Source organism: Mastigoproctus giganteus, chromosome 2 (assembly GCF_048544385.1).
Source record: "Mastigoproctus giganteus isolate SK-2022 chromosome 2, ASM4854438v1, whole genome shotgun sequence".
Lineage (NCBI taxonomy): Eukaryota > Metazoa > Arthropoda > Arachnida > Uropygi > Thelyphonidae > Mastigoproctus > Mastigoproctus giganteus.
The window spans coordinates 51,869,476-51,896,851 of NC_143576.1; the positions used below are offsets into that span (position 1 = coordinate 51,869,476).

Consider the following 27,376-nt stretch of genomic DNA (forward strand, 5'->3'; position numbering starts at 1 on the left):
ATTCTGTTTCTGCTGCATCTCTTTTCTACAGATACTCCCATGGGTACTATTCTTCTGAATTGGCTTCTACAATTCATGCACTTTCTCTCTTTCACACGAGTCTGAACATGTGCTACAACCACTCACCATTCTTTTACTGTTCAACTTCAAACTCCCAGAACCAACTTTTCTTCTTCCTCATTTATTCATTCAACTTCTGTTTTCTGGAACAATATGTATTTCCTGAAAATTACAATCTACAAAAATTCAAGTCTAATGTCAACAAATATCTTCTTTCATCACCTCAACCTTCAATCAATGCATGGTAGTAAGTATTATAAGTTCTAATGCCTCTCTTGTTTGGGGTTTTCATTAAATAAAAAGAAGTTTACTAAGATGTATTATTATTGAAAGAAGCATATATAATTATTTATATATAATTATATATAATTATGTTTCTAAAAAGGGCTACATTAGATATTAAATTATATTCTGATGCACTATATAAATAATAACATCAGTCATAAAAACAGCATACTGATATATTAAATTCTTATTAAGCTTTGTCAGTTTGCCACACGAATTGGAGTGGAGGTCAAAGAGGGAGATGAGCTTTGCATAAATGGATGATGGATACGTAATTAACAAATCAGCTAGTACAGGTTTTCAATAGACTATCATTTCAAAATATCAATTTATTCATCATGCATTTATGTTCAGGGAGGGATGACACCATCAGCCTATGACACCATGATAAATCAATTTTTGTATTCAAATTCTGATTTAGTTTATAATCAACTCAAAAAAAATGCAAATTTCTTCTTTGTTCAAAATATAAAGAGTGCATTATTAGATGGATTTGAGTCACTAAATAAACAAGTGCTTGCACCAGAGAAAAATAAAACCGGCAACTTGTAGGTACTTATACATCTAGTGAACTGATAGGTACTGCATCCCTGATCTGAGCTCCAGAACAGATTAGTCAAGTGCATATATCTCTGGTTCAAAAGGATTTTATTTTATTGGGAGAATCCATTCTCAGTGAAACAGGTAACATTTTTTATAATTAAGGGCAGGTAAACTAGAATGGGGGTGTAGCTGCTGGGAGCAAGTGATGATATCACCATCAGATTTTCATATTTTAAGAGGAATAAAGAGAGTACTATTATTCATGTAGGGAGGGGGACTAATGATGGTACAAATTGATGATATTTTAGATAAATATGTGACCATTCCAGACTTTGCTCAGAATGTTTTTCTGCAATTCTGCCCAGGCATGACAGGAGAACCTATATGCTGAAAACCTTTTTGATTAATTCAAAACTTAAAGACAATGCAAGGCTTCTGGGAGAAATTTTTATCGGCATGACCTGCAATTTTAGGAAAAAGAAATGTTATCTATAGATGGAATACATTTAAACAAGGGTAGTGTAATGGTTTTTGCTAATATCATATCATTGAGAATACCATAAGGGTTAAGGGAAATTGCTAGTTGTGGGGGGGGGGGATGTGGTAATATAGACATATATTTATCTGATGACATGGGTCAAAGTAATGCTTGTGTGTATCTTAAGGTTTCTTGTTTCTTGACACAACAGCCAATATTATTATTAATATTATTATTAGCCATATGATATATACTGATGTGATAGTATTTTGATAATACAATGATAATATATTGATGTGGGATTTACTTAAAAATATAACTATTGTTAAGGATAAAGGGAAGAAATGCTGTTTTTGTAAAGGTGACTACAAACAAGTAATGACTGATGCTGTCATCAACTGCAAAGTCTACATGGGACCATTCAGGGTAGTAATCATAGAGCTAATAAGCTTTTTATATGAACAAAGAGATACTGTTCAAGGTTTAGACCTAGATTCAAGGTTTAGACTTAGACTATGATTTAGACTTAGATTTAGACTTTGAAGTGAAGAGACTAATGGCAGAGAAACAAAATGTGTGGGATAATTATAAATTATTAGAGAACACAAAACCTTTAGCAAGTACAAACTAGTTTGAATTCAAGTCACCAAGGGGATTAGGCATGCTAGGGCAGATTATGAGAAGAAAAAAGAAAAGCAAGAAAGAATTCTCTGTGAACATTAAAATTGATCGAAAGGGATTAACTATATTGTCCCACATATAAATGGCATAACTGCCACATTATACAATTCTGATCTGGTAGCTGAGAAACTAATAAATATTTTGCATCTAAATTTATTAGTGAAAAAAAAAAAGTATTTAGAGATGGGAATACCAGAAGTACACCAATCTATAAGAGGGAGCTAAATTACTTTGTGTAACTAACAAGAAATTATTAAAGCTAAAAGTAAATAAGGCACCTAGGGTTAAAGGAATTATCAGTTATATTAAAAGAACCAGCAAGAGTAGTTAGTAAACCTTAATTATGAGAACACTGTTCGATTCAAAGGAGGTTCTTATGAATTGAAGATGTGCAAATATCTCTCCTGTTCACAAAGGGCAGTAGGATAAATGTGGTCCTTGAGGTTGTCACAGACATTCTCTCAGATATGCCAGACAAGCTGTACTTGCTACGTGGGAGTCTAAAACGCTGATGGAACTGATATTCGGGTGACACTCAAGTCAAGTGGACCCAATTTCGGCGAAGTCCGGACGGTCTATGACAGCCAAATCCTCTGCTTGCACGTTCACGATGGTGGGACTGTTAGATGATCTTGTAATAATTGAGAGTAAAGTGGAGGAGAAATTTTTGAAGATAAATACATGAAAGGCACCTGGGGTGGATGGGATCTATCCAGTTATATTAAAGGAGGCAGCAAAGGAAGTAAGCAATCCGTTAGCCATAATTATGACAGCTTCCTTGGACTCAGGGTATGTACCCACAGACTGGAGATGTGCAAATGTAACCCCAATTCACAAAGGAGGATCAAAGGCTGACACAAGTAATTATAGACCGGTGAGTTTAACTTCTGTTCCAGAAAAATTAATGGAAGCACTGGTTAAAGAAGCACTGCAGGATCATCTTGACAAGAATTCAGTTATAGCTCAGACACAGCATGGTTTTGTTAAGGGAAGGTCTTGCCTGACCAATTTGATTTGATACTATGATGCAGTCACAAAAGAACTGGATGCAGGGAATAACTTTGATATTATATATTTGGATCTTAGAAAGGCTTTTGATACTGTTGCACATGGAAGACTGCTGCAAAACGTCCATAGCAACAACTGCTCCAATTTGTGCAGCAGTTGTTGCTATGGATAAAGGGATGGTTGGTTGCTATGGATAAAGGGAAGGGATAATGGGCAAATTGTTGCTATGGATAAAGAGATGGTTGAGTGGCAGAAGACAGAGAGTGGTAATTAATGGACACTGCTCATCGTAGACTAATGTTATTAGTGGAGTCCCTCAGGGTTCAGTGTTGGGTCCATTGTTGTTTTCTGTATTTATAAATAATATTGATGATGGTATATCAAGCTTAATGTCCAAGTTTGCAGACGATACAAAGGTAGGTAGGGTTGTTAAGGACGCCAGTGACACTATGCTGCGGAAGCAGGATCTGGAAAGGTTGAGCAGATGGGCTGAGAGGTGGCAAATGAAGTTTAACATTGACAAATGTAAAGTACTACATATGGGAAACAGCAACCCCAGAGCAACGTATCAACTCTGTGGTACTACACTGACAGTGGTAGAGAATGAAAAGGACCTAGGGGTAATTGTGCAGGCATGATATGAAGTTTTCTGAGCAGTGCAGATGGGCTGCAAGGGTAGCTCATGGTGTCTTATCAATGATATATAGGAATTTTTCTAGCAGGGATAGGGAGGTGATTATTCCCTTGTATAAGGCAGGATCTGGAAAGGTTGAGCAGATGGGCTGAGAGGTGGCAAATGAAGTTTAACATTGACAAATGTAAAGTACTACATATGGGAAACAGCAACCCCAGAGCAACGTATCAACTCTGTGGTACTACACTGACAGTGGTAGAGAATGAAAAGGACCTGGGGGTAATTGTGCAGGCAGATATGAAGTTCTCTGAGCAGTGCAGATGGGCTGCAAGGGTAGATCATGGTGTCTTATCAATGATATATAGGAATTTTTCTAGCAGGGATAGGGAGGTGATTATTCCCTTGTATAAGGCAATGGTCAGATCGCACCTTGAGTACTGTATACAAGTCTGGAGGCCTCATTTCAAGAAGGATATAGAGCTACTGGAACGAGTACAGAGAAGGGCAACAAGGTTAGTGAACGGAACGAAGGGTTGCTCTTACGAAGAAAGGCTTAAGTTTTGCAAATTACAGTGTCTGGAGACTAGGCACCAGCGAGGAGATCTGATAGAGGCGTACAAAACCTTGAATGGTTTGAGTATGCTCAATGCTGATGGGATACTGAATCTTGCTCAGAATAATCATCTGAGAGGGCATAAATTCAGATTGAGGAAAGACAGATGTAGGATAGATGTGCGGAAATTTGCCTTTAGCCAGCGGGTAGGTGGTTGGTGGAACAGACTTCCATCCCTTGTTGTCGAAGTTGATAGCCTAAATAAATTTAAGGCTCAGCTGGACAGGTATTTCGAATGAACGGAGGGGTGAAGTGGAAGTGTTTTTTTTTTTTTTTTTTTTTGTTTTGGCTGATGCTGCATAAGCTTGCTTTCTTGCATCATATGCCTCTACTAATGCTAATAGAATCTGTATGGTGTGAGATAGTTGGAAACGAAGGTATAATGCGAGTAGGAGTAATCTACAAACCAGGTGATTGTGCAGATTATGATGAAAGCCTCTACATGCAAATATGGGCAAGTAAGTGTCAATGTCTTATTATGGGTGATTTAAATTTGCCTCTAATTGATTGGAGTAAATGGGAAGGAAACTCGACATGGGGAACAACATTTTTAAATCAACTAGAAGACTGTTATTTGTATCAATATGTCAAGGAAAGTACTAGAGCAAAGAATATTCTAGACCTCATCATCACCCATGAATCAGAATGAAATAACAGGGCTGACAGGAGGAACCAGTAGTAGGAAGTGATCACGGAGTTCTACGGTGGATGATGAAGAGAGAGAGAGAGAGAGAGAGAGAGAGAGAGAGAGAGAGAGAGAGAGAGAGAGAGAGAGAGAGAGAGAGAGAGAGAGGTAGCAGTAGTAAAAGGCAAAGGAATGGGTAATGATTTCAGAAAAGGAAATTATGATGCCTTACGGCGCTACATGGTCTCTATTAACTGGGTAGTTGTTTGTTTGTTATTTGGTTTTTAGGAGCATTAGCAACTAAGGCCACATTGCTTCAGGATATGTGGTGGTCATTCCCTGACCTTTCCACATCCTCTGTATTTGGTGGTGACGGGCTCCAACCCCGGTCTAATCAAGAAGCATGTGCTAATCACTGCTGCTCCTTCCCACCTGGCTACGGAGGCGCCGGAAAGCACCCTAACTGGGTAGATATCACACGGAGAATGAATACAATTGAACTGTGGTATGCCTTTAAAACATTACTCACAGATGCCTTGAATGCGTATTTACCATTAAGAAATAATCTACGAGGAGGGTTCCAAGTTGCATGATTACTGAAATTGCCACATTACTTGAGCAGAAAAGGGTGGCATGGAAAAGTTACAGAGTAATGAAAAGTACTGAAGCCTATAACAGCTACAAGATGATCTATAATAGAGCCACAGAAAAGGTTTGACAGGCAAAGGCAGTTTATGAGAAATTGCTAGCAAACAGAGCAAAGAGGGGTGGGATAAGGAATTCTTCACATATATAAATGCTAAGAATAACAGGCCAAACCAGATTGGACCTTTACGTAAGGGAAAGGGGATAGTATTAAATACACCAGGCGCCATTGCAGATGAACTCAACAGTTACTTTGCATTGATAAAAAACCTTTTGTGGAAATGGGAAATTGTGGGAGCAAAGTTGAAAAACATGTAATTAATGATAGTGAAATTTCGCAAGATTATTTAATGAAAAAACTTTCGAGCCTACAGGCCAGTAAGCCTCCTGGAGTTGATGGAATATACCCTATAATCTTAAGGGAGGCGACAAGTGAGTGCACTGAACCATTGAGGCTAATTATGTGAGCATCATTAGGCTCTGGGGAGATTCCGTTGGATTGGAAAAGTGCCAATGTATCTCCCATACATAAGGATGGTTCTAAGAGTGAAGTGGGAAATTATCGACTGTCAGTCTGACTTCAGTGGTAGGGAAAATCATGGAGACAATGATCAAGGGTGGCATTCAGGATCATTTGGATAGAACTGAAATTCTCAAGGATACTCAGCATGGCTTTGTAAAGGGAAAATCATGTTTAACAAATCTGGTCCGCTATTTTGAAAGGGTCACTCATGAGCTGGATTTAGGGAATAATTTCAACATTATTTACTTAGATTTCAGCAAAGCTTTTGACTCAGTCCCAAATGAGAGGTTGCTTTATAAGCTGGAACAGGTTGGAATCACTGGGAAAATCCTTAGATGGATAGCAGGATGGCTTCAGGGCAGGAGGCAGATGGTTGTGATAAATGGCTATTCCTCAGATTGGGTTGATGTAAGAAGTGGAGTTCCCCAAGGATCAGTATTAGGACCACTGTTGTTCTTAATTTTCATAAACGGCATTGATGAAGGGATAGAGAGTGTGATGTCTAAATTTGCAGATGATGTTAAAATCTGTAGAGTAGTTAATGATCACTGTCAAGCTAAGCTTCTTCAGAGAGACCTAGATAGACTTCAGGGATGGTCAGAAAAATGGCAGCTATGCTTTAATCCAACAAAGTGTAAGGTACTATACCTGGGAAGCAGTAATCCCAAAATTACTTATTCACTTGGTGGAGTTCAAGTAAACCCAGTACTGGAGGAAAGGGATTGGGTGTTACGATACGGTCAGACATGAAATTCTCTGAGCATTGTGAACAGGTTGTAAGGAAGGCTCATGGTGTCCTATCGAAGATCTATCGAACTTTTGCAAGTAGAGACAGGGACGTGTTAATCCCATTATATAAGGCTTTTGTTAGACCAACTTGGAATACTGTATTCAAGTATGGAGACTGCAACTAAAGAAAGATATCGAGCTTCTTGAAAGGGTGCAAAGATGGGTAACTTGCCTGGTGAGATTGGCAAAAGAGCGTCCTTTTGAAGAAAGACTTTGAATATGTGGGTTGCAGAGTTTGGAAACTAGACACCTTAGAGGAGATTTGACTGAGGTGTTTAAGGCTCTGAGAGGCATTAGTAAAATGAAGGTCGAAATTTTCAAGATTATGAATGATGCTAGAACTAGCGGACATAAATTTAAGTTACGGGGGAAGATGTTTAGATTGGACTGCAGGAAGTTTTATTTTAGCCAGCGAGTTATAAATTACTGCAATAAGATGACTACATGGATGGTAGAGGTTGACAGTTTGGGGAAATTCAATGGTCATCTGGATAGTACCTTCAGGTGAGGGAAACGCATTGGATGATAGGTTTAATTTCCTTTTCTTTTATTAATTATTAGCTTTTTTTTATCATTGTTTAATTTAATTTAATTTTTTTTTTTTTGTTTTTTTTTGGCTGGTGAAGCAATAGGCTTTCTAGCACCATGCGGCTATTACTAATACTAATAATGTTCATTAGGCACAAGCTGGGGGCCTCACTTTAAAACCTAACTCCTCACAAACAACTATATAAAAAACAGACTAGTTATAGTTGCAAAACAAAATACTTATTTTTAAATTTTAAATTCATAATATAAAAACTAGAATCCCTGAAAAATTTGTGAGCCCTCCCGCCTCCTTTTTAAATATTGTTTTATTGCATGGCCCTAACCGATTGAAGTTAACCTTCGTTCGTATGCACGCATAACAACTGAGAGTTTAGTTACCATTATACAAATACTAACCTAATTAGTATTAGGTTAATAATTGTATAGCAGTATACGAGTAAATATACCTATAATTATATGGTTAAAGTAGCTGTCGGAGTCGGTAAGAATATATTTTTTAATAAATTTATTATTGTTATTTTAATACAACTAAGATATTTTTGGGATTTACTCAAAGAGGTAACTGCAATCAGGGGTAAAGGGAAGGGTTATTGCTTTCGTAAAGTCGACTACGATGGTCTGAGACAGTATTTAAATTCTATACAGTGGGACCAACTGATGATGTTACCAACAGCAAATTCAAAATGGGAAGCATTCAAAGAACTTATCTTGGAAGCTACTAGGCTTTACATACCAACTAAGAAATATTGTTCAAGGTTTAGGCCTAAATGGATGTCAGATGAACTAATGAGACATTAGCATTAGCATTAGTAGAGGCATTTGATGCAAGAAAGCAAGTTTATGCAGCATCAGCCAAAAAAAACAGAAAAAAAAAAAAAAAAAAACCCACTTCCACTTCACTCCTCTGTTCATTCAAAATACCTGTCCAGCTGAGCCTTAAACTTATTTAGGCTATCAACCTCCACCACAAGGGATGGGAGTCTGTTCCACCAACCAACCACCCGCTGGCTAAAGGCAAATTTCCGCACGTCTATCCTACATCTGTCTTTCCTCAATTTGAATTTATGCCCTCTCAGGTGATTTTTCTGAGCTAGAGGAAGAATCCCATCAGCATTGAGCATGCTTAAACCATTCGAGGTTTTATACACCTCTATCAGATCACCTCGCTAGTGCCTAGTCTCCAGACACTGTAATTTGCAAAACTTAAGCCTTTCTTCGTAAGAGCACCCCTTTGTTCCATTCACTAATCTTGTTGCCCTTCTCTGTACTCGTTCCAGCAGCTCTACATCCTTCTTGAAATGAGGCCTCCAGACCTGTATACAGTACTCTAGGTGTGGCCTGACCATTGCCTTATACAATAGAATAATCACCTCCTTATCCCTGTTGGAAAACCTACCTTGTGTTTATCAATGTTAAATATCATTTGCCACTTCTCAACTCATCCATACAAATTTTCAGTCATGTTGGTATAGTATGCCTTCGCTCCTGTCATTAACAATTCTACCAACCTTTGTACTTTCTGCAAACTTAGCCAAATGCTTGATATGCCTTCATCAATATCAGTAATGATCGTAAACTGTGGTGGGCACATCACTGAACCATGAAGATCTCCACTAATAACATTAGGCCAAGAAGAGCAGTGACCACTTATAGCCATTGTCTTTCTTCTGCCACTCAACCAACCCTTTATCCATAGTAGTGACTTCCCTGGAATGCCACACTGCTCCACTTTGTACAGTAGTCATTCATGAGGAACAGTGTGTGTCAAAACTTCACTGAAATCTAAATATATAATATCAAGATTATTTTCTGCATGTAGTTACTTTGTTATGGCATCATAATAACCAATCAGATTAGTCAGATACGATATCAACAGGGCCACATTTACACTTTTGGAGGCCCTAGGCGCAACACAATTATGAGGTTCCAAAAGGTCAGGTCAAGTCAGTACAAAGTAAAAAAAAAATGCTTCAAACATTTATTTCATTTAATTAAATTCATAGATATATTTTTTAATTTACTGAAAATAAAAATCAACATTTCTATAAAAACTCATTTTAATAAAATAAAAATAACACAGCACTGGTATATACAAATGTATATACCAGTGTGTATGTATTAAAAGTTTGTATGTATTAAAAATAAAGTATTATACATACATAAGTATATCGTATTTCTCCATGTATAAGACACCTTTTTTCGAAAAATTTGTGGTCTAAAAACTGGGTGTGTCTTATACAGTGGTTGTAGATTTTTTTTTACTTGCATTTCCCGCTTTTTTGCGCTCATTGTTTCGCACTTGTTACTGGTATATTAGGTTACGTTTTGCCACATTCTGCCCAGAAATGGCTCAGAAAAGATTTTCTTACAGTGCTGAATTCAAGTAATGAGGAGTTGTATGAATTTTATGATGAATAAAACTTGAGTTCAATAACTTTATGTAATACATTTTATTTTTTCAAATATCGGGCCTCAAAATTAAGGTGCGTCTTATACCTGGGGAAATACGATATATGTATTAATTTTTAAAAAAAAATAACTAACGTTTTTTTTTTTTTTTCTGGTAAATATATCTATAATATCATCATAAGTAATTGAGTCCATTGCATCTGATTTAATGAATAATAATGATGTCACTTGTTTTATTTTGGTACAAGTTGCTTCTTAAATAATTTTTAATTTGTTTCAACACCGAAAATGAGCGTTCAGCACTTGCATTTGAAATCATCATCATCATCATCAGCCATTTTCAATCCACTGCAGGATGAAGGCCTCTCCAGCAACTTTCCAGTTCCTTCTGTTTTGAGCACTGGCCATCCATTTACTACTCAAAAACTCATGAATTTCATCTATCCATCTCCGCCTTTGTCTTCCAGGTTTTCTTCTAGCTCCTCTTGGGTACCATTCTGTTATTTTCTTAGTCCATCTGTCATCATGTCTTCTAGCTATGTGTCCTGCCCAAGACCATTTTAGTTCTTTAGTTTTGATAAGAATGTCCTTTACTTGAGTTTGCTGCCTAATCCATGTGTTTCTCTTCTTATCTAACAGTCTAATTCCCAATATAATTCGTTCCATTCTTCGCTGTGTAGTTCTTAGCTTCTCTTCCATTCTTTTGGTGAGTGCCCAAGTTTCACTTCCATAAGTCATGATGGGGAGTATACATTGATTCATTATTTTACGTTTCAGACAAACTGGGATATTGCTCTTCAGTATGTGACTATATTTCCTGAATGCTATCCATCCAAAATTTATTCTTCTCTTGACTTCCAGCCATTTATCATTATTACAGCTAATAACTTGTCCCAGATAAGTATATGACTCCACCTTTTCAATTACTGCTCCTTCAATCATTATTTCCCTTTCCGTGGCATACCTGTTCATCATTACTTTTGTTTTAGCCATATTCATCTTTAGTCCAAAATCCTTACTAACTGTACATAACTGATTAAGATTTTCCTCTAATTCTTTGGGATCGTGGCTTATGACTACAATGTCATCTGCAAATCGTAAATGGTTTAGGTACTCTCCGTTCACATTGACTCCTTTCTGCGACCAGTCTAATCTTCTGAAAGCTTCCTCAAGGGCAGCAGTAAACAGCTTCGGAGATATTGTGTCTCCTTGTCGAACTCCTTTCTCGATTTTAAATTTCCTACTGTCTTTGTCTAGTCTAATAAAGGATGTAGCACTCTCATATATTTTCTTCAAAATCATAATATATGGAGTATCTATGCCTTGTCTTTCCAGTGCCCAAAACATTGCCTTATGCTGTATGGAGTCAAATGCCTTTTCATAATCCACAAATGCCAGGCATAATGGTGTTTTATATTCATTTGCTTTCTCCATTAGCTGTGATATTACGTGAAGGTGATCCATAGTTGAGAATCCTGTCCTAAAGCCAGCTTGCTCTTTCGGTTGATTCTCATCAAGTATTCTTTCTAATCTGTTAGTAATGACCCTTGTGAACAACTTGTAGATATGGGATAACAAGCTAATTGGTCTATAATTTCCAATTTCTGATTTATCTCCTTTCTTATGCAGCAAAACTATGATTGCATTATTCCACTGCTTAGGCATCACACCTTTTCTAATGCACTTTGTGAAGAGCCTTGCCAGTTTTTGTGTTATGTCTCTTCCTCCCAATTTTAACAACTCTACAGTAACTTCATCTTCCCCCGGGGCTTTCTGATTCTTCATTTTCTTCAATGCATGTTCTACCTCATCAGGAAGAATATCGGGTATGTCGTATGTGTTGCTACTTTGCAATCCATCTTCCCCACTGCTGGTATCATTCCCTCGCTCCTTGTATAATTCTCTATAGTAGTCTTCTGCTATTTGAATTATGCCTTCTCTGCTGTTTATAAGTACACCATCGCTATTCTTCAGTTTCAGTATCATTTGTCTTTCTGTATTACTGCTCATGGCTGCTGATTTCAATCCTTTGTTTTCCCTTAATGCTTGTTCTACTTTTCTTGTGTTAAATCTTCTTATGTCCTCTCTGAGTCTCTTTCTAATGGCTTTGCATAACTCAGTATACTCAATTTTCTCCCTGTCAGTGTTTTTCTTGCTCTTCATTTGTCGTCTTTGGTTCATCATGACAAGTGTTTCTTGACTAATTTTTTCTTCTTTGGATTTCTGTTTCCCTATAGGTTTCTTGGGCGTTATCACTTTCAGAAAGTTGTAATATTCCTCGTCGATATCTTGGTCCTGAGCAGTCTGCAGAAGCTCAAACTTGTTCTTAAGTTCCAGTACATACTGCTTTTTTTCTTCCTCTGTTATCTCAAAGACCTTTGTATTATTTACTCGAGTCAGTTTTTTCCTTTCCTTTCCTACATCTATATCAAGTGTACATCTTACCATTCTATGATCACTTCCAACATTTACCTTATTCAGGACGGTAACATCATTCACAATATATCTTCTGTTAGTGAGGATGAAGTCGATTTCATTAGTTGTTAATCCATTTGGACTCTTCCATGTCCACTTTCTGTTCACCCTTTTCTTGAAAAAAGTGTTCATTACTGACATTCCTTGAGATTCTGCAAATTCCACAAGTCTTTCACCTCTTTTATTTCTTTCACCAATTCCAAAATTTCCTATAGTTCCTCTTTCTGCGCTGTTTTGCCTTTTTCCAACCTTAGCATTGAAATCCCCCATAATAATAGTGTAGTGGGTTTTCTGCTCATCTAGAAGACTCTCAATTTCAGTGTACATTTCTTCAACCTCTTCATCATCATGGCTCGATGTTGGTGCATAAATCATTATAATCTTTAGCTTGTACCTCTTAGAAATCTTGAGTATTAGTCTTGACACCCTTGGTGATGTACTTTTGAATTCCAAAATGTTGTTTTTAAAATCTTTATGGACCAGAAACCCAACTCCACCTTCACTCCTTTCACTGTTTCCATTGGTGTACAGCAGATTTCCACTTGATAAACTGATAAGTGATTCATTTCTTCTTCTTGTTTCAGCCAAACCGATGATATTCCAATTTACATTTTCTAATTCCTTTTCCAGCTCTAATATCCTGTCTTGACCGATGAGTGATCGTACGTTATAACAGGCCAAGTTCAATTTCCGTGCATGGCAGCCTGGTCGTACCCAGAGATTCTTAGCACCCTCTGCTTCCCCTCTGATCCTCTCGCTGCCGTAAGAGGGAGAGTGAAAGCTGCTGGGGACTGAGGGCCATTTGTATTGTTGTGCTCTCATTGCTGGAGGGTTTGGTCTTTTCCTCTTCACGCTGACCAGGCGTCTTGAAGAGAACCACTCTATACGTTCGTTGCCACCTAAGTGATGTAACAGGGCTTACCATCGAGAAGGTGTGCATGAGTGGGTTTTAGGGAGGCAGGCCAACCGGACTTCTCCTAAATCTTCTGTAATAGAGAGATATTGGATCCATCAGTGTTTTAGGCTGAGTGTCTGATAACACACAGGATACCTGTTCCCCTCTAAGCCTTTTTTTAAAATAGTTTCTACATTTATGAAGACTTTATAAAGTCTTCATAAATGTAGAAACTATTTTATAAATTAGCATTAGCATTAGCATTAGTAGAGGCATTTGATGCAAGAAAGCAAGCTTACGAAGCATCAGCCAAAAAAAAAAAAAAAAAAACCCACTTCCACTTCACCCCTCTGTTCATTCAAAATACCTGTTCAGCTGAGCCTTAAACTTATTTAGGCTATCAACCTCCACCACAAGGGATGGGAGTCTGTTCCACCAACCAACCACCCGCTGGCTAAAGGCAAATTTCCGCACGTCTATCCTACATCTGTCTTTTCTCAATTTGAATTTATGCCCTCTCAGGTGATTTTTCTGAGCTAGAGGAAGAATCCCATCAGCACTGAGCATGCTTAAACCATTCAAGGCTTTATACACCTCTATCAGATCACCTCGCTGGTGCCTAGTCTCCAGACACTGTAATTTGCAAAATTTAAGCCTTTCTTCGTAAGAGCACCCCTTTGTTCCATTCACTAATCTTGTTGCCCTTCTCTGTACTCGTTCCAGCAGCTCTGGGTTTTTTTTTTTTGGCTGATGCTGCATAAGCTTGCTTTCTTGCATCCAATGCCTCTACTAATGCTAATGCTAAAGGTACTGCATATGGGCAACAGTTATCCCAGAATAAGATATCAATTAGTACCACACTCAGTTTTAGGACAATCAATGAAACCTAGGTGTACAGTTTAACATGGAGATTTCTGAGCAGTACAGACTGCTAGGACAGCTCATGGTGTTCTGTCAATGATATACAAGAATTGTGCCAGCAGGGACAAGGAGATGGTTAGGCTGCATCTTGGCAGCTTAACTATTGCAAATGGGCCTGCAGACCTGTATTATACATACAGTCTGAAGGCCCGGCACTAGAGGTGTACAAGTGATGCACTTTCCACAGGTGTCCCCTAAAATAGGCACTGTACCATTATAAAAATATGTTTATCAAATTTCTACTTTCTTTCTACCCCAAATACAAAATATCTTTTCTTATTTATTGGACTATTAGGTTCCTACAATTATACAAATATACCACAGCAATAGTTACAGTAATAGGTACTTAGGATATAAGGAGGTTATACCATGTTGGCCAAGATTTTCGCAGCTCCGGCAAACACTAAGTTTTTATAAGTTTTCATATATATTTAGTTGTTTTATTGACTTAATTGTTATACTAAATTATTTTCTATAAATAGCTTTATAGTCCTAGTCAAGCTAGTTGGTTTATTAGAATTTAGATAGTGATTCTGATAGATAATACTTAGTTAGATCTTACCGTTCGCAACTTGCCATCATTGTTATATGATAGGGAATAGCATAACGTAAATCCGAACTTAGTGTAAAACTAAATAGCGAAATATGTAGCACTGTATTAGAAATCTGTTAGATTAGTATAGTATTATCAATTAATCAGTAAAATTTATTAATCTTATTAAATTTCATTGTTAATTAAATTATACTTAAACGGAATCATGACGGAATAGTGTAAAACTAAATAGCGAAATACGTAGCACTGTATTAGAAATCTGTTAGATTAGTATAGTATTATCAATTAATCAGTAAAATTTATTAATCTTATTAAATTTCATTGTTAATTAAATTATACTTAAACGGAATCATGACCTAGACTAGAGCAGCAAAGTAACAAGCATAAGGTAGCAGTAGTACTGTGGCTCGCGGGAGAACCGTAAGGGGTGATTCTCCAAAGCATCGCAGTCTAAAAAAAGTCAGCTGAGCATGATCATGCATCACGAGTCTGGTGTCAGTAGAGCAGAATTCCATAATGATGCATGATCATGCTCAGCTGACTCTTGCAACAATATATACTGGAGCACACCATTCACCGACTAAGCTGATGAAGAGGCACTTCACCAGCTTAGTCGGTGAAAGCACCTCAGGGATTGAGAGCTGCTAGATTTTAAAATCCAAAAAATTTTAAAATGTGGCAGCTCTCAATCCCTGAGGATTTTACTGTATTTCAGAACATTATCATTATTTTAGTACCCTGGAAAAGGAAAGCTATTTTAGAGAGTTTTTATTTTAAGAAATGAAATTGAGAACACCAGAATAAAAAATTATATGTGCTTTATCTGAAAATATGCACAAAAATTTTTAAAGCTAAAATATTACCTTTGCAGTTGTCTGTGGATATTTTTATTTTTTCTGGAGAAGTACATGTGGCATAATTCACACTACTGCCCATAGTATCTTGGCTGGTTGGTATATCATAATTAACTGGGATAGGTGAGGGAGTTATGAGATTGACTACAGGATCTAATGAGAGGAGTTGTGAAATTCCAAGACTATATTTTATCCAGTTAATATTTGCACAAAGAAGCTGGTGAAGGTACATGAAAATATCATCAGCTAAAAAAAAAGGGGGAAAAAGTCAATAAAATTCATATTATCATTCGCTATATATCATTTTATTATAAAAGTTTATTAAGTGAACAGTTGGGTTTACTGACCTAATCACCTTGAAAGTACCCTCCTTTCTGTGTGCATGTACACACACACACACACACACACACACACACACACACACACACACACACACACACACACACACACACACACACACACACGCTTGCTTGCTCCATGAGCTTTGAAACATTCTTTAAAATTATGTTTGGCACAACTGTGACACATGAAAGGGCTGCTTCAGTGTTTTCTTTGATGTCACCCACTGTAGCAAAACGATGACCCAAAGGTCCCATTTTCAGTTTAGGGAACAGCAAGAAATTAGAAGAAGCAAGAAGATTGTGCAAGGTTGTGGGGGGGGGAGGAAAGAGAGGCTGCTGCATTATCATGATTATTTTTGCAGCCAAGAACTGCTGAAATGCCATTGCTGCGTGATTGGGCTCATTTTCATGGTGCAGGATCTTTCCATTTTTGAGGTCACCTTTGCCTCCCATTCTTAAGCAAATGTGCCAAAACCTTAAAGCACTTACGCAGCACTGATGCTACTCTCTCCACAGCCAAAAATTTGTAGTGCACTATGCCCCCATTATTACGACTTTCACATTGGATTTTGTTCCACAAAACTTCTTGGGCCATGGGGAAATTTTTGTGTGTCGTTTAGATCATTCCATCTTGATCTCAGGATCGTAGGCCTGACCCAACTCTCATCCCCAGTGGCGACTTTTCTTAGGAAGCTGCTTAGAAATCCTGCATAGATTTTTCAAACAAATCACCTGTGATGCTTTCCTGTAGTCCACTTGATCATCTGACAGCAAGCGTGGAATAAACTTTGCACATGCATGCAATACATCCCTAAATCTTGTATCAGCATTGTGTGTACTTAGTCCACAGACAGTCCAACTTCATGAACAATCTCAACAACAGTCATTTGCCTATCATTTTGCACGAATTCCTTCACTTTTGTGACATTTTTCATCGTTTATTGACATTGAAGGGCATCCACTGTGAGGTTCTTCTTCCAGTGTTTCCTGTCTGTTTTTAAAAAAACTGATTATAATTTAAATCTGAGATTTAAAAGTACTGGCTCCTGGATACACACCTATGGGCCATCTGACAAATGAATGGCTCTGTTCCTGCTTTCGTTAGTACATGAAGTTCTTGACTTATCCTGATTGTGATTTTATATAGAGAATGCACAGTCAACTTTCTGTGGTGAGGTGAAACAGTTAAATATTTCCTTGTGAGAAAAACATCCTATAATCAAGACAAGCAGAATCATGATCAGCTTTAGTGTGAAATAGCTGGTTTACTGATATATGAACTAATATTGATGCTATGTATGATTTTATCAGTAGGCTGGTAGACATTTAATGCTGTATTTGATATTATTCATATATAAATAATCCAGTATGCTGGCAGATGATCTCTGGCTGTCTCCGCATGCTAGCCAACTAATGGTAGTATACGTTATGCTATAAATTACCTGACAGTATTGCAGTAGATGGTGGGGCTGCCAGGTAAGCTGGCTGGGACTGCCTTCTTTTATAAATAAATAAATAATAATTAAAAGTCCTTTCTGTACTCCCTTGGGCCCTACCTGGCAAGCTCAGGCATTGTGCAGGGTTTGCTCCAGCTGAGACCTTTCTATTCCCTACTATACCTGGCCTGCTGATTTGGGGCAATAGCGAGCAACGTGAGGTCCCACTAGGTAGGTGTGTGTGTGTGTGTGTGTGTGTGTGTGTGTTATGAGTGCTTAGTGGTGCATAAGCTACACTGGCCATAGTGTGCCTATCCATATGGATGTGTTAGAAGTAATTTCAAATTAAAGACACTTCAATTTCATTTTAGAAACCTATTCAGAGTCGATGATTATATTATCCAATTTTTTTCCGAAAACAGAAAAGTTCATTAATGTTTGCCTGGTTGCCAATAATATGCTCTAGTGATATCGGTTCTTGCAGTTTAGTCAGAGAAAGCAGGACTGATGTTCTGTCCTGGTGATAATGAGGACAGGCAATAAGAATATGTTTGAATGTTATATGTGTTGGGCAGTGTGGACAATGAGGAGGATCATCACCTGTGAGTAGATGGAGGTGGATCAGATGAGTATGTCCTATTCTTGCCTGTGCAAGTACCACTTCTTTCCTTCAAATTGTCTGGATGCTCGAGTGCCAAAATTTTGGTTCCTGTTTCAACTGGAAAAGTTTATTATTAGTCTGGGTGTGCCATAGCTCTTTCCACTGTTCAAGGCATGCTGCTTTTATGATGACAACATGGTCAGTGGCTGGAATATGGACAGAGGTCAAATATAATGTGGAGGGATTTTTTGCAGATATATCTGCCCGTTCATTCCCTTTTATCCCTGAATGTGCTGGAATCCAATAAAAGTTCACTAATTGTTGATGTTGTTCAATTTTCAAGAGCAACCTCCTGATTTGGATTAAAACAGAGTGATTCATATAGGAAGGATTTTGTATTGCTCTAATTGAACTGGAGAGTCGGTGTAAATTATATATTTTGGTGATGGGCGAAGATTCAGATTTTCTAAGCTAATTTTATTCCATGTAATTCTGCAGAAAAGTTGCTATACTCAGGAGGAAGGGAAGCTGAAATTATAGCAGAGGGAAACACTGCTGCTGCTCCAATGATTGATTGATTGAGATTTGAACCAAACAGTATATATTGGCAGAAAATCAATATAGTCTGACTTGGAGTTGTTTCACGTCAAGAGTCAGTAGAAGATTCTTACCCCACTGAAGAAAATAGGTATCATCACAATTCAGTTAAGGAAGGGGAGTCCAAGGTGGGTGAGAGTAATTCATTACCTGTTGACTATTGTGAAGAGGAACTTTCCAACTCTGTGATATTTCAAGAAGCCATAGGCCTGCTGGTCTTATTTTACTACGTTTATTTCTATAAAGGTTAGTTAATTGTGGATTGAAGAGGTATGGGTGAACATAATGTGGACAGCAACTTTTTATTTTGGCTGTATACTTAAGTGGTAACATTTTTCTGCGGAGGTGCAAAAGGGGTTCGTGAGCTACAATATATAGACTATGAATTGGAGATGTCCTGAAGGTTCCAAGTGCAATCCATAATGCATTGTGTTTTATAGGATTTAGCCAGCATAGTACACTCCTTCAGGCAGAATCATAGACTGGAGCCCCATAATCCCAATGGGATCTAATCAGTGTCCTATATAATCAAAGTAACAACGTATGATCCAAGACAGGGCAGACTAAGAGCATACTAAGAGCTTTATCTGCCCCAAGACAGGGCAGATAAGGCGCTTAGTATGTTCATCTTTTTGAGACAGTTATTACGAACAAATTTAATATGTTCAAGGAAGTTTAACTTATTGTCAAGAGTTAATCCCAAGAATCTGATATTGTTGGTAATCGGAATTGTAAAGTTTGACATGGAGTTCAGGATCTAAATGCAATTTCCGTTGAACGCAAAAATGTACAGCAACAGTTTTCTGTTGTGTGTCCTAAATCGCTGGAGGAACAACAGATAGACCAACAGGGTTGGGGGACATCAGTGCTGCTTGACAATCAATACTATGTCCTTTCTGTATGTTGTTTGCCTGTGGATGCTGATGAGGAAAGATGTGTCTATGCGATGCTCCTGCTTGTACACGGTGGTAGGTACTTTGTTTGACTAGCAGTGGAACTTGATGCATACAGTAGCATCAACTTTGTGATTGCTGGTAAGTATTGAAGACTTACACCTAAGTGGTTTTTTGGTATTTAGTTATTCTAGGATGCAAAATGGTATTATTTATTGCAATAAATGCAGAATAATAAATTTTATCAAGTCCGATTGATTTTGTACGTTTTCTTTTGCTTTTTAATGAACTCTGAGTATTTCAAATTCTTAGGCATTAACAGACTCGTTCGAAAATGGTGATTGCTGTTATCGCATAGGGGTTCTTTATTTCTTGGAGAGAATCACAACACATGATCACATTTCATTATTGTGAAATGGTGACTATGAGATTTATGTAAATAATGGCAAAAGATATTGTAATTGTGTAGAGAAGTGTGAGTTTTAGTGTTTGATAAAACTTTTGTTATTTTTGATTAACAAATTCTTGTATCACTACCAAAGTGTGGTTCCCTCCCCCTAACGTTTGGGGAGTTAGGTTTCCACTCAAACAAATCAGAAAACTTTCGGACCTTTATTGTTTATGAGGCCCAAATTGGTCCGTTGGATTCCACACTTACTAATTCCATTACTAACTTAGAAAACTCATTATATCATAAGTCTGATGATAGGAATATATCATCAAAAATACAATGAGACAATGACTTTCAATTTGGATGATATACAATCTCAGAAACTGCACAAGAAGACACCAATAAGGACATAGAGAAAAACTAAATTGCAACCCTCCCTGACTAAGCCTAGAAAAGCTTATAACTAAGCAAACTGGCAGTAACTGATCATCATATCCAAAACAAAGTAAAAAAACTTATGACTAAGCAAACTGGCAGTAACTGATCATCATATCTAAAACAAAGTAATGAAAGCTAAATAGGAACAATCATCCCAGCACATAAAGACTTATGCACCCCAAAGAGAGTCAACTGATTCAAAAGACTGTTAAGAAAATAGACATACAGAGACCTCAAGGAAAGGAAGAAAATGTAATAATAATTCATTCTGAAGAACGAAGTACAATTGACTCCAATGAAGCTGTGCAACAGGTCATCACTAAGAACCTGGAAGCACGTTAAGATAAAGAACTTAGGAAGGTTAAGAACATGGTAGTGGTTATTGAAACAGCCACAAAAGAAGATGCGGACAAAATAAGAAATTAGCATTAGCTTTCTTGCACATGGTGCAAGAAAGCTAATGCTAATTTCTTATTTTGTGTAAGCTTGCTTTCTTGCACACGGTGCAAGAAAGCAAGCTTATATAGCATCAGCAAAAAAAAAAAAAAAAAAAAGCTTTTCGCATTTCACCCATCCATTTACTCCAAATATTTGTCTAGTTCTGCCTTTAATAAACTGACCTCCACTATGACAGATGAAGTTGGTGCCAACTATCAACCATCCACTGGCTAACGGCAAATTTCCAAACATCTATTCTACAACCGTCATTCCTCAATTTCAATTTATGAAAGACAATTGTAAAATAGATGTGCGGAAAGTTGCCTTTAGCCAGTGGTTGATTGATAGTTGGAACAAACTTCCTTCTGTTGTAGTGTAGGACAATTTCTTTTTTTTTTTCTTTTTTTTTTTTTTTTTATGAAAACCACAAACGTTCTATAGGTTGTATTAGAACCTATAGAACTTAGTACTGTGCTTGAGGTGGAGAAGACAAAAGAAGATATTTGTTGACATCAGACTTGAACTTCTGTAGACTGTAATTTTCAGGAAATACATATGAGGGAAGGTTGCTCCAGAAAAATGGCAGTTGAATGGATAAACGAGGAAGATGAAAAATTGGTTCTGTGAGTTTGAAGTTGGACAGTAAATGGATGTTGGCTGGTAGTGGCATGGGTTCGGACTGTTTTGAAAGAGAGAGTGAGAATTATAGAAGCCAATTCAGAAGAACAGTACCCATGGAAGTATCTGTAGAAAAGACATGCAGCAGAAACAATACATCTATGAGACAGTGATTGGAGACTCTCTGTTTGAGAGGAGTCACTAATTAACCAAACTAACCTCTTCTGAATGGAATCTAGAAGCCTGAGAGAGAGGTTTCTGGGGGTGCCACACCGGTGTGGGAACAAATCCACTCTTCCATGGTAGAGTGCATTTGTCAAAAAATTTCATCAGCCAAAAAAAAAAAAAAAAAAAAAACTTCCATTTCACCCCTCTGTTCGTTAGAAATACCTTTACAGCTGAGCCTTAAATTTATTTAGGCTATCAACTTCCACAAAATCGGTTGGAAGTCTGTTCCGCCAACCAACTACCCGCTGGCTAAAGGCAAATTTCCGCATATCTATCATACATTTGTCTTTCCTCAATCTGAATTTATGCCCTCTCAGGTGATTATTAAGCAAGAGGAAGAATCTCATCGGCATTGAGCATGCTCAAACCATTCCAGGCTTTATACACCTCTATCAGATCACTCGTCGGTGCTTAGTCTCCAGATACCGTAATTTGCAAAACTTAAGCCTTTCTTCGTAAGAGCAACCCTTTGTTCCATTCACTAATCTTGTTGCCCTTCTCTGTACCCATTCCAGCAGCTCTAGATCCTTCTTGAAATGAGGCCTCCAGACCTGTATACAATACTCAAGGTGTGCCCTGACCATTGCCTTATACAAGGGAATAATCATCTCCTTATCCCTGCTACACAAATTCCTGTATATCATTGATAAGACACCATGAGCTACTCTTGCAGCCCATCTGCCCTGCTCAGAGAACTTCATATCTGCCTGCACAATTACTCCCAGGTCCTTTTCATTCTCTACCACTGTCAGTGTAGTACCATGGAGTTGATACATTGCTCTGGGGTTGCTGTTTCCCATATGTAGTACTTTACATTTGTTAATGTTAAACTTCATTTGCCACCTCTCAGCCCATCTGCTCAACCTTTCCAGATCCTGTTGTAGCAGCATACTGTCAGTAGTGTCCTTAACAACCCTGCCAACCTTTGTATCGTCTACAAACATGTATGTTAAGCTTTAAATTATAAATACAGAAAACAACAATGGACACAACACTGAACCCTGAGGAACTACACTAATAACATTAGTCCACGATGAGCAGTGTCCATTGATTACCATTCTCTATCTTCTTCCCCTCAACCATCCCTTTATCCATAGCAGCAATTTGCCTACAATGCCACACTGCTCCAATTTGTGCAGCATTCTTCCATGTGCAACAGTATCAAAAGCCTTTCTAAGATCCAAATATATAATATCAAAGTTATCACCGCATCCAGTTCTTTTGTGACTGCATCACAGTATCCAATCAAATTGGTCAGACAAGACTTTCCCTTAACAAAACCATGCTGTGTCCGAGATATAACTGAAGTCTTGTATAGATGATCCTGTAGTGCCTCTTGTACCAGTGCCTCCATTAATTTTCCTGGACCAGAAGTTAAAATCACAGGTCTATAATTACTTGTGTCAGCCTTTGATCCTCCTTTGTGAATTGGGGTCACATGGGCCCATGGTCCATGGCCTCTAGTCCATGGGTATCTTCAATGAGTCCCAAGAAGCTCTCATAATTATGGCTCAGGGTTTGCTTACTTCCTTTGCTGCCTCCTTTAATATATCTGGATAGATCCCATCCACCCCAGGTGGCCTTTTTATGTTTATCTTCAACAATTTCTCCTGCACTTTCCTCTCAGTTATTATAAAATCATACAGCTCACTGCCAGAGTTTACTTCACCTCTTGTATTCCCCTTCCTGAATAAGTACATCATGTGTGAATGTAGATGCAAAATACCCATTTAGTTTGTTAGCCAGAGGATCAACAGTTCAACTGTTGAACCATCAATATCCAGTGGACCAATCTGATTCATCCCTTTCCTTCTACAGTTTACATAGGTAAAGAACTCTTTTCTGTTTTTCTTTGCATCTTTTGCCAAGGATTTCTCATAATTTGCCTTTGCCTGCCTAATCTCCTTTGTGACTTGGTTACAGACCAGCTTATATCTATCATAGGCTTCCATGTCACCCCTTAATTTATATGTATCCCATGCATTTTTCTTCTCTGACATATGTCTCATTAGTTCATCTGACATCCATTTAGGCCTAAACCTTGAACAATATTTCTTTGTTGGTATGTAAAGCCTAGTAGCTTCCAAGATAAGTTCTTTGAATGCTTTCTATTTTGAATTTGCTGTTGGTAACATCATCAGTTGGTCCCACTGTATAGAATTTAAATACTGTCTCAGTCCATCGTAGTCGCCTTTACGGAAGCAATAACCCTTCCCTTTACCCCTAATGGTAGTTACCTCTTTGAGTAAATCCCACTTCAGCACACTGTGATCACTGCCACCTAGTGTTTCATTTATCTGCAGATTCTTAATGCATGAAGAATCACTGCTGATAATCAAATCAAGAGTTTTACTCCCTCTAGTTGCCTCCCGAACATGCTGATGTAGAAAACAATCATCCAATAAATCCACAAAAGCCCTGCTAGTGCGTGAGTAACCAGCCCCCAAATTCCAGTCAATATCTGGGAAATTAAAATCTCCCATTATAAGACTCTCTGATTTACTGGCCCACTCTATTTCCCTGTACAGTTCCTTATTATACTCCTCAGAGTCATTAGGCCTATAGCACACTCCTACTCTCAATTTTGATCTCCCATTGCTTATGTCACACCAAACTGACTCAACACTGCACTGTCCAGCGATGTCGACTGGCTTCACTTCCTTGGTTTTTATGTGTTTCTTAACTAATAGCATAACCCCTCCCCCTTCCTATCCTGTCTATCCTTTCTGTAGACGTTGTACTCCCCAAATTGCAGTTCTGCATCCCTTATATCTGTGTGACACCACGTCTCTGATATCCCAACAATATCTGCCTTTGATGTTTTGAGCAATACCTCAAATTCATCAAATTTATTTACTAAACTCCTAGCATTGGTGTACACACAAGTATACCTGCACCTGTTTCTATTCTTAGCTACCCTAACACAACCCATGTGTTTACTTGTACCGCAATGGCTCCCAGCAGTCTCTGAAATACCATGCATCTTGTTTTTCAGGCTTCTGTTCATTCTAATAGAAGAATCTCTTTCACCTCTGCCAGTGGCTACTGTCAATCTATTGGTCTTTGTCTCCCCCCAAGCTAGCAGTTTTCCGACCCACCTAACACTGCCTCGATAGCATCAGCAAATATTCTTACACCTCTTAATATTATTAGTGCCAACGTGTACAACTATATCACCTTTTGTGCCCTTAAAAAATGATATCCGCTCTACAACATCATCAACCTTTGCCCCAGGCAGACATACCCTGGTCCTGTTCCACCCATCCTTTTTACAAAGCATGTTCCCCGTTTCCCCGACAATAGAGTCACCAACAACTACTAGTTCCCATGGGACCAACGCATTCTGCCTTGGGCATTGCCGCTGTGTTGCGTGATGATCAAGTGCAAGCTCGGGCGTTGATGTAGGCAGCTAAGAGCTTGATGGGACCCTCAAATTAGATCCTTACACTCCGTACATTGCGCACACACAAAGATATCCCCCCTGGCAATATCATGTCCCGTACCCAATTGATCCACAAACATCATGCAAGCAGTGCATTTTAAAAGGCTACGAGTCAGAGGGCAACTGCCCCCCTCAGTTCTGCCACGAACCACAGCGCTCCCATTAGCTTGAGCCTTTTGCTTTGCTGCTCTGGACTGAGTCATGATTTCGATTTAATTTCAATAAAATATCAAATTCGGTATAAAATTATAACCCCAAACTTGTATCCCAACACAGTTATAACGCTATATATATTTTTCAGTATTGAGTATTATCTACGAGTTCCGTTTATATAACTTCCATATCAAGTTATGTATTAATTTATTATGTTACCTTTGTTATCTAAGTCGTTATATGTATTTAGTTAAAAAGTACAATTTAATTGACAATGAAGTTTATCAAGATTAATAGATTTTACTGATTGATTGACCATATTATACTATACTATACTATACTATGCTATCTAGTTTGGAATATAGCATTGTATCGTATAACAATGGCGGCAAGTTATGAATGGTAAATCTACGGATACTTAAGTATTAATTAACTTTCAAATCTCGCTGTCTCAATTCAGAATAAACTAAGGATCCTGACTAGATCTATAAGCTACTTGTAGAAAATAATTGATATAACAATTGGTCAATAAAGCGGCTAAATATGGCTAAAAAAATTCTCGTTCAGCGGAGCTGCAACTTGTAACACGTGGTTGTATTTTATGTAATAATATTCACATAAACCAGAATATCACCAGTGGATTGGCACTGATGGAATCCACATTGGTGATCGTTGATCAGATGGTAGGTTTCTAGGTTGTTTAAGAGTTGGCGATTAATTGATTTCTCCATTACTTTAGAAAAAGTAAAAGTAATTGCAGTGGAACGATAATTGGATGGGAGGGATTTGTCACCCTTTTTTGGAACTGGCTGGATATGAGCAAACTTCCAAGCAAAAGGAAAAACACCTTTGAAATAAGAAAGTAAAAAAAAAGGCAGCAAAGAACAGGAGCACAGGTTTTGAGAAAGTGGAGAAATACCATCGGAACCTGGAGCTTTCTGAGCATCAGGATTCATCAAAATCCTTCTAACATCCTTTTGATTTAAGACCACAGGAGGCACCGAATTGAGCATATTGGGAATGCTGAGAAGTGTTTTACCATGATCATTAATACATGAGTTGGTAGAAAAATGGGATGCTAGCAGGTCAGCTTTATCCTCGGCTGAAGTAACAACAGAACCATCTGGTTTTAATAGTTGTGGGAGCAGAGATCGGCAAAGGTTGTGGCCAATAGCTTTGGAAAGAGACCAGAGTACTCAGCTACCGTTAGGGCATGAAGTAAGTTTTCTACTCTTAGCCTGTTCAAAATCTAGTTTGGACTGATTAATAACTGCTTTACAATTGTTATGAGCTTTGGTGTAGGCAGAAAATGAAACTGAAGAATTGGAAACATGCCAATTACAATCTGCAACATTCTTCTCTGGAACAGCCTTAGCACATTTATTGGAAAACCAAGGTTTAGATAAAGCACAAGATTTTAAGGTGGAATGTGGAATAAAGGATTCCATTCCTATAAGAATAATTTCACTGAAATGATATGAGCAAACGTTGACATCAGAAGTTTTGAAAGAGTAATCCAACCAAGGAAAAGAAATCTTGAAGGTCATCTCATTTTGCATTCTTGTAATGCCAAAGAACACAAGGTTGGGAATAGCCATGAGATAAATGCTCCATTGGAGAAGAAACAACCACTAAGTTGTGATCTGAGGTGCCTATAGGACCACTCCTACCATGTACTTAGAAGGGTTGTTTGTGAGAAAAAGACCAAGCGTGTTAGCTTTATGGTTAGGATTGTCCAGTATTCTGGTAAGTAAATGAACAATCTGTGCAAGGTCTTTAGTAATTGCAAAGCTTCAGCATTTCGACCAGCTGGGTTTGTGTGACTAGAGAATGGAATCCAACTGGAGCTGTGAACATTAAAATTACCAAGGAAAATTACCTCACTCCTTTATTGGAAATAAAGGAGGGGTTAAATGATAAAGGAGTGAGTACGTATTTTAAGCTAGAGAAGATTGAAAAGAGGAGATTCAAAATTACCGATTCTCTGATAGGGAATATTGAAATGAACAAGTACCACTTTTGAGGGGATATGTAAAAGTTCCGCCTTTGAGGCGAAAGGAATCATACAGCGAATAATTTGGGCAACTGAAATGAGCAGAGGTTGAATCAACAGATAACTGAGATTCTGTCAGAAAAAATACATGGGGTTTGGAAAACTGTAAGTGGAAATGGACATCATTGAGTAAGTTAAAGGCAGAACTAGAGAAACATTTGATTTCCTATGATCACCTATGAAAATGATCCCCTAGTAACTGATTTA

The 27,376-nt window shown here is 37.9% G+C and overlaps 1 protein-coding gene across 2 annotated transcripts in view; it reads right to left on the reverse strand.

The window, feature by feature from the left end:
- The window catches only part of LOC150089301 (uncharacterized), a 251,559-nt gene that overhangs the window by 158,144 nt on the left and 66,039 nt on the right, over positions 1-27,376 (reverse strand). For both annotated transcript variants that reach the window (XM_090368481.1, XM_090368480.1), the window contains exon 3: positions 15,550-15,786. In XM_090368481.1, coding sequence (XP_090224607.1) covers positions 15,550-15,786 — 237 coding nt within the window. The remainder of the gene's footprint in view (positions 1-15,549; positions 15,787-27,376) is intronic.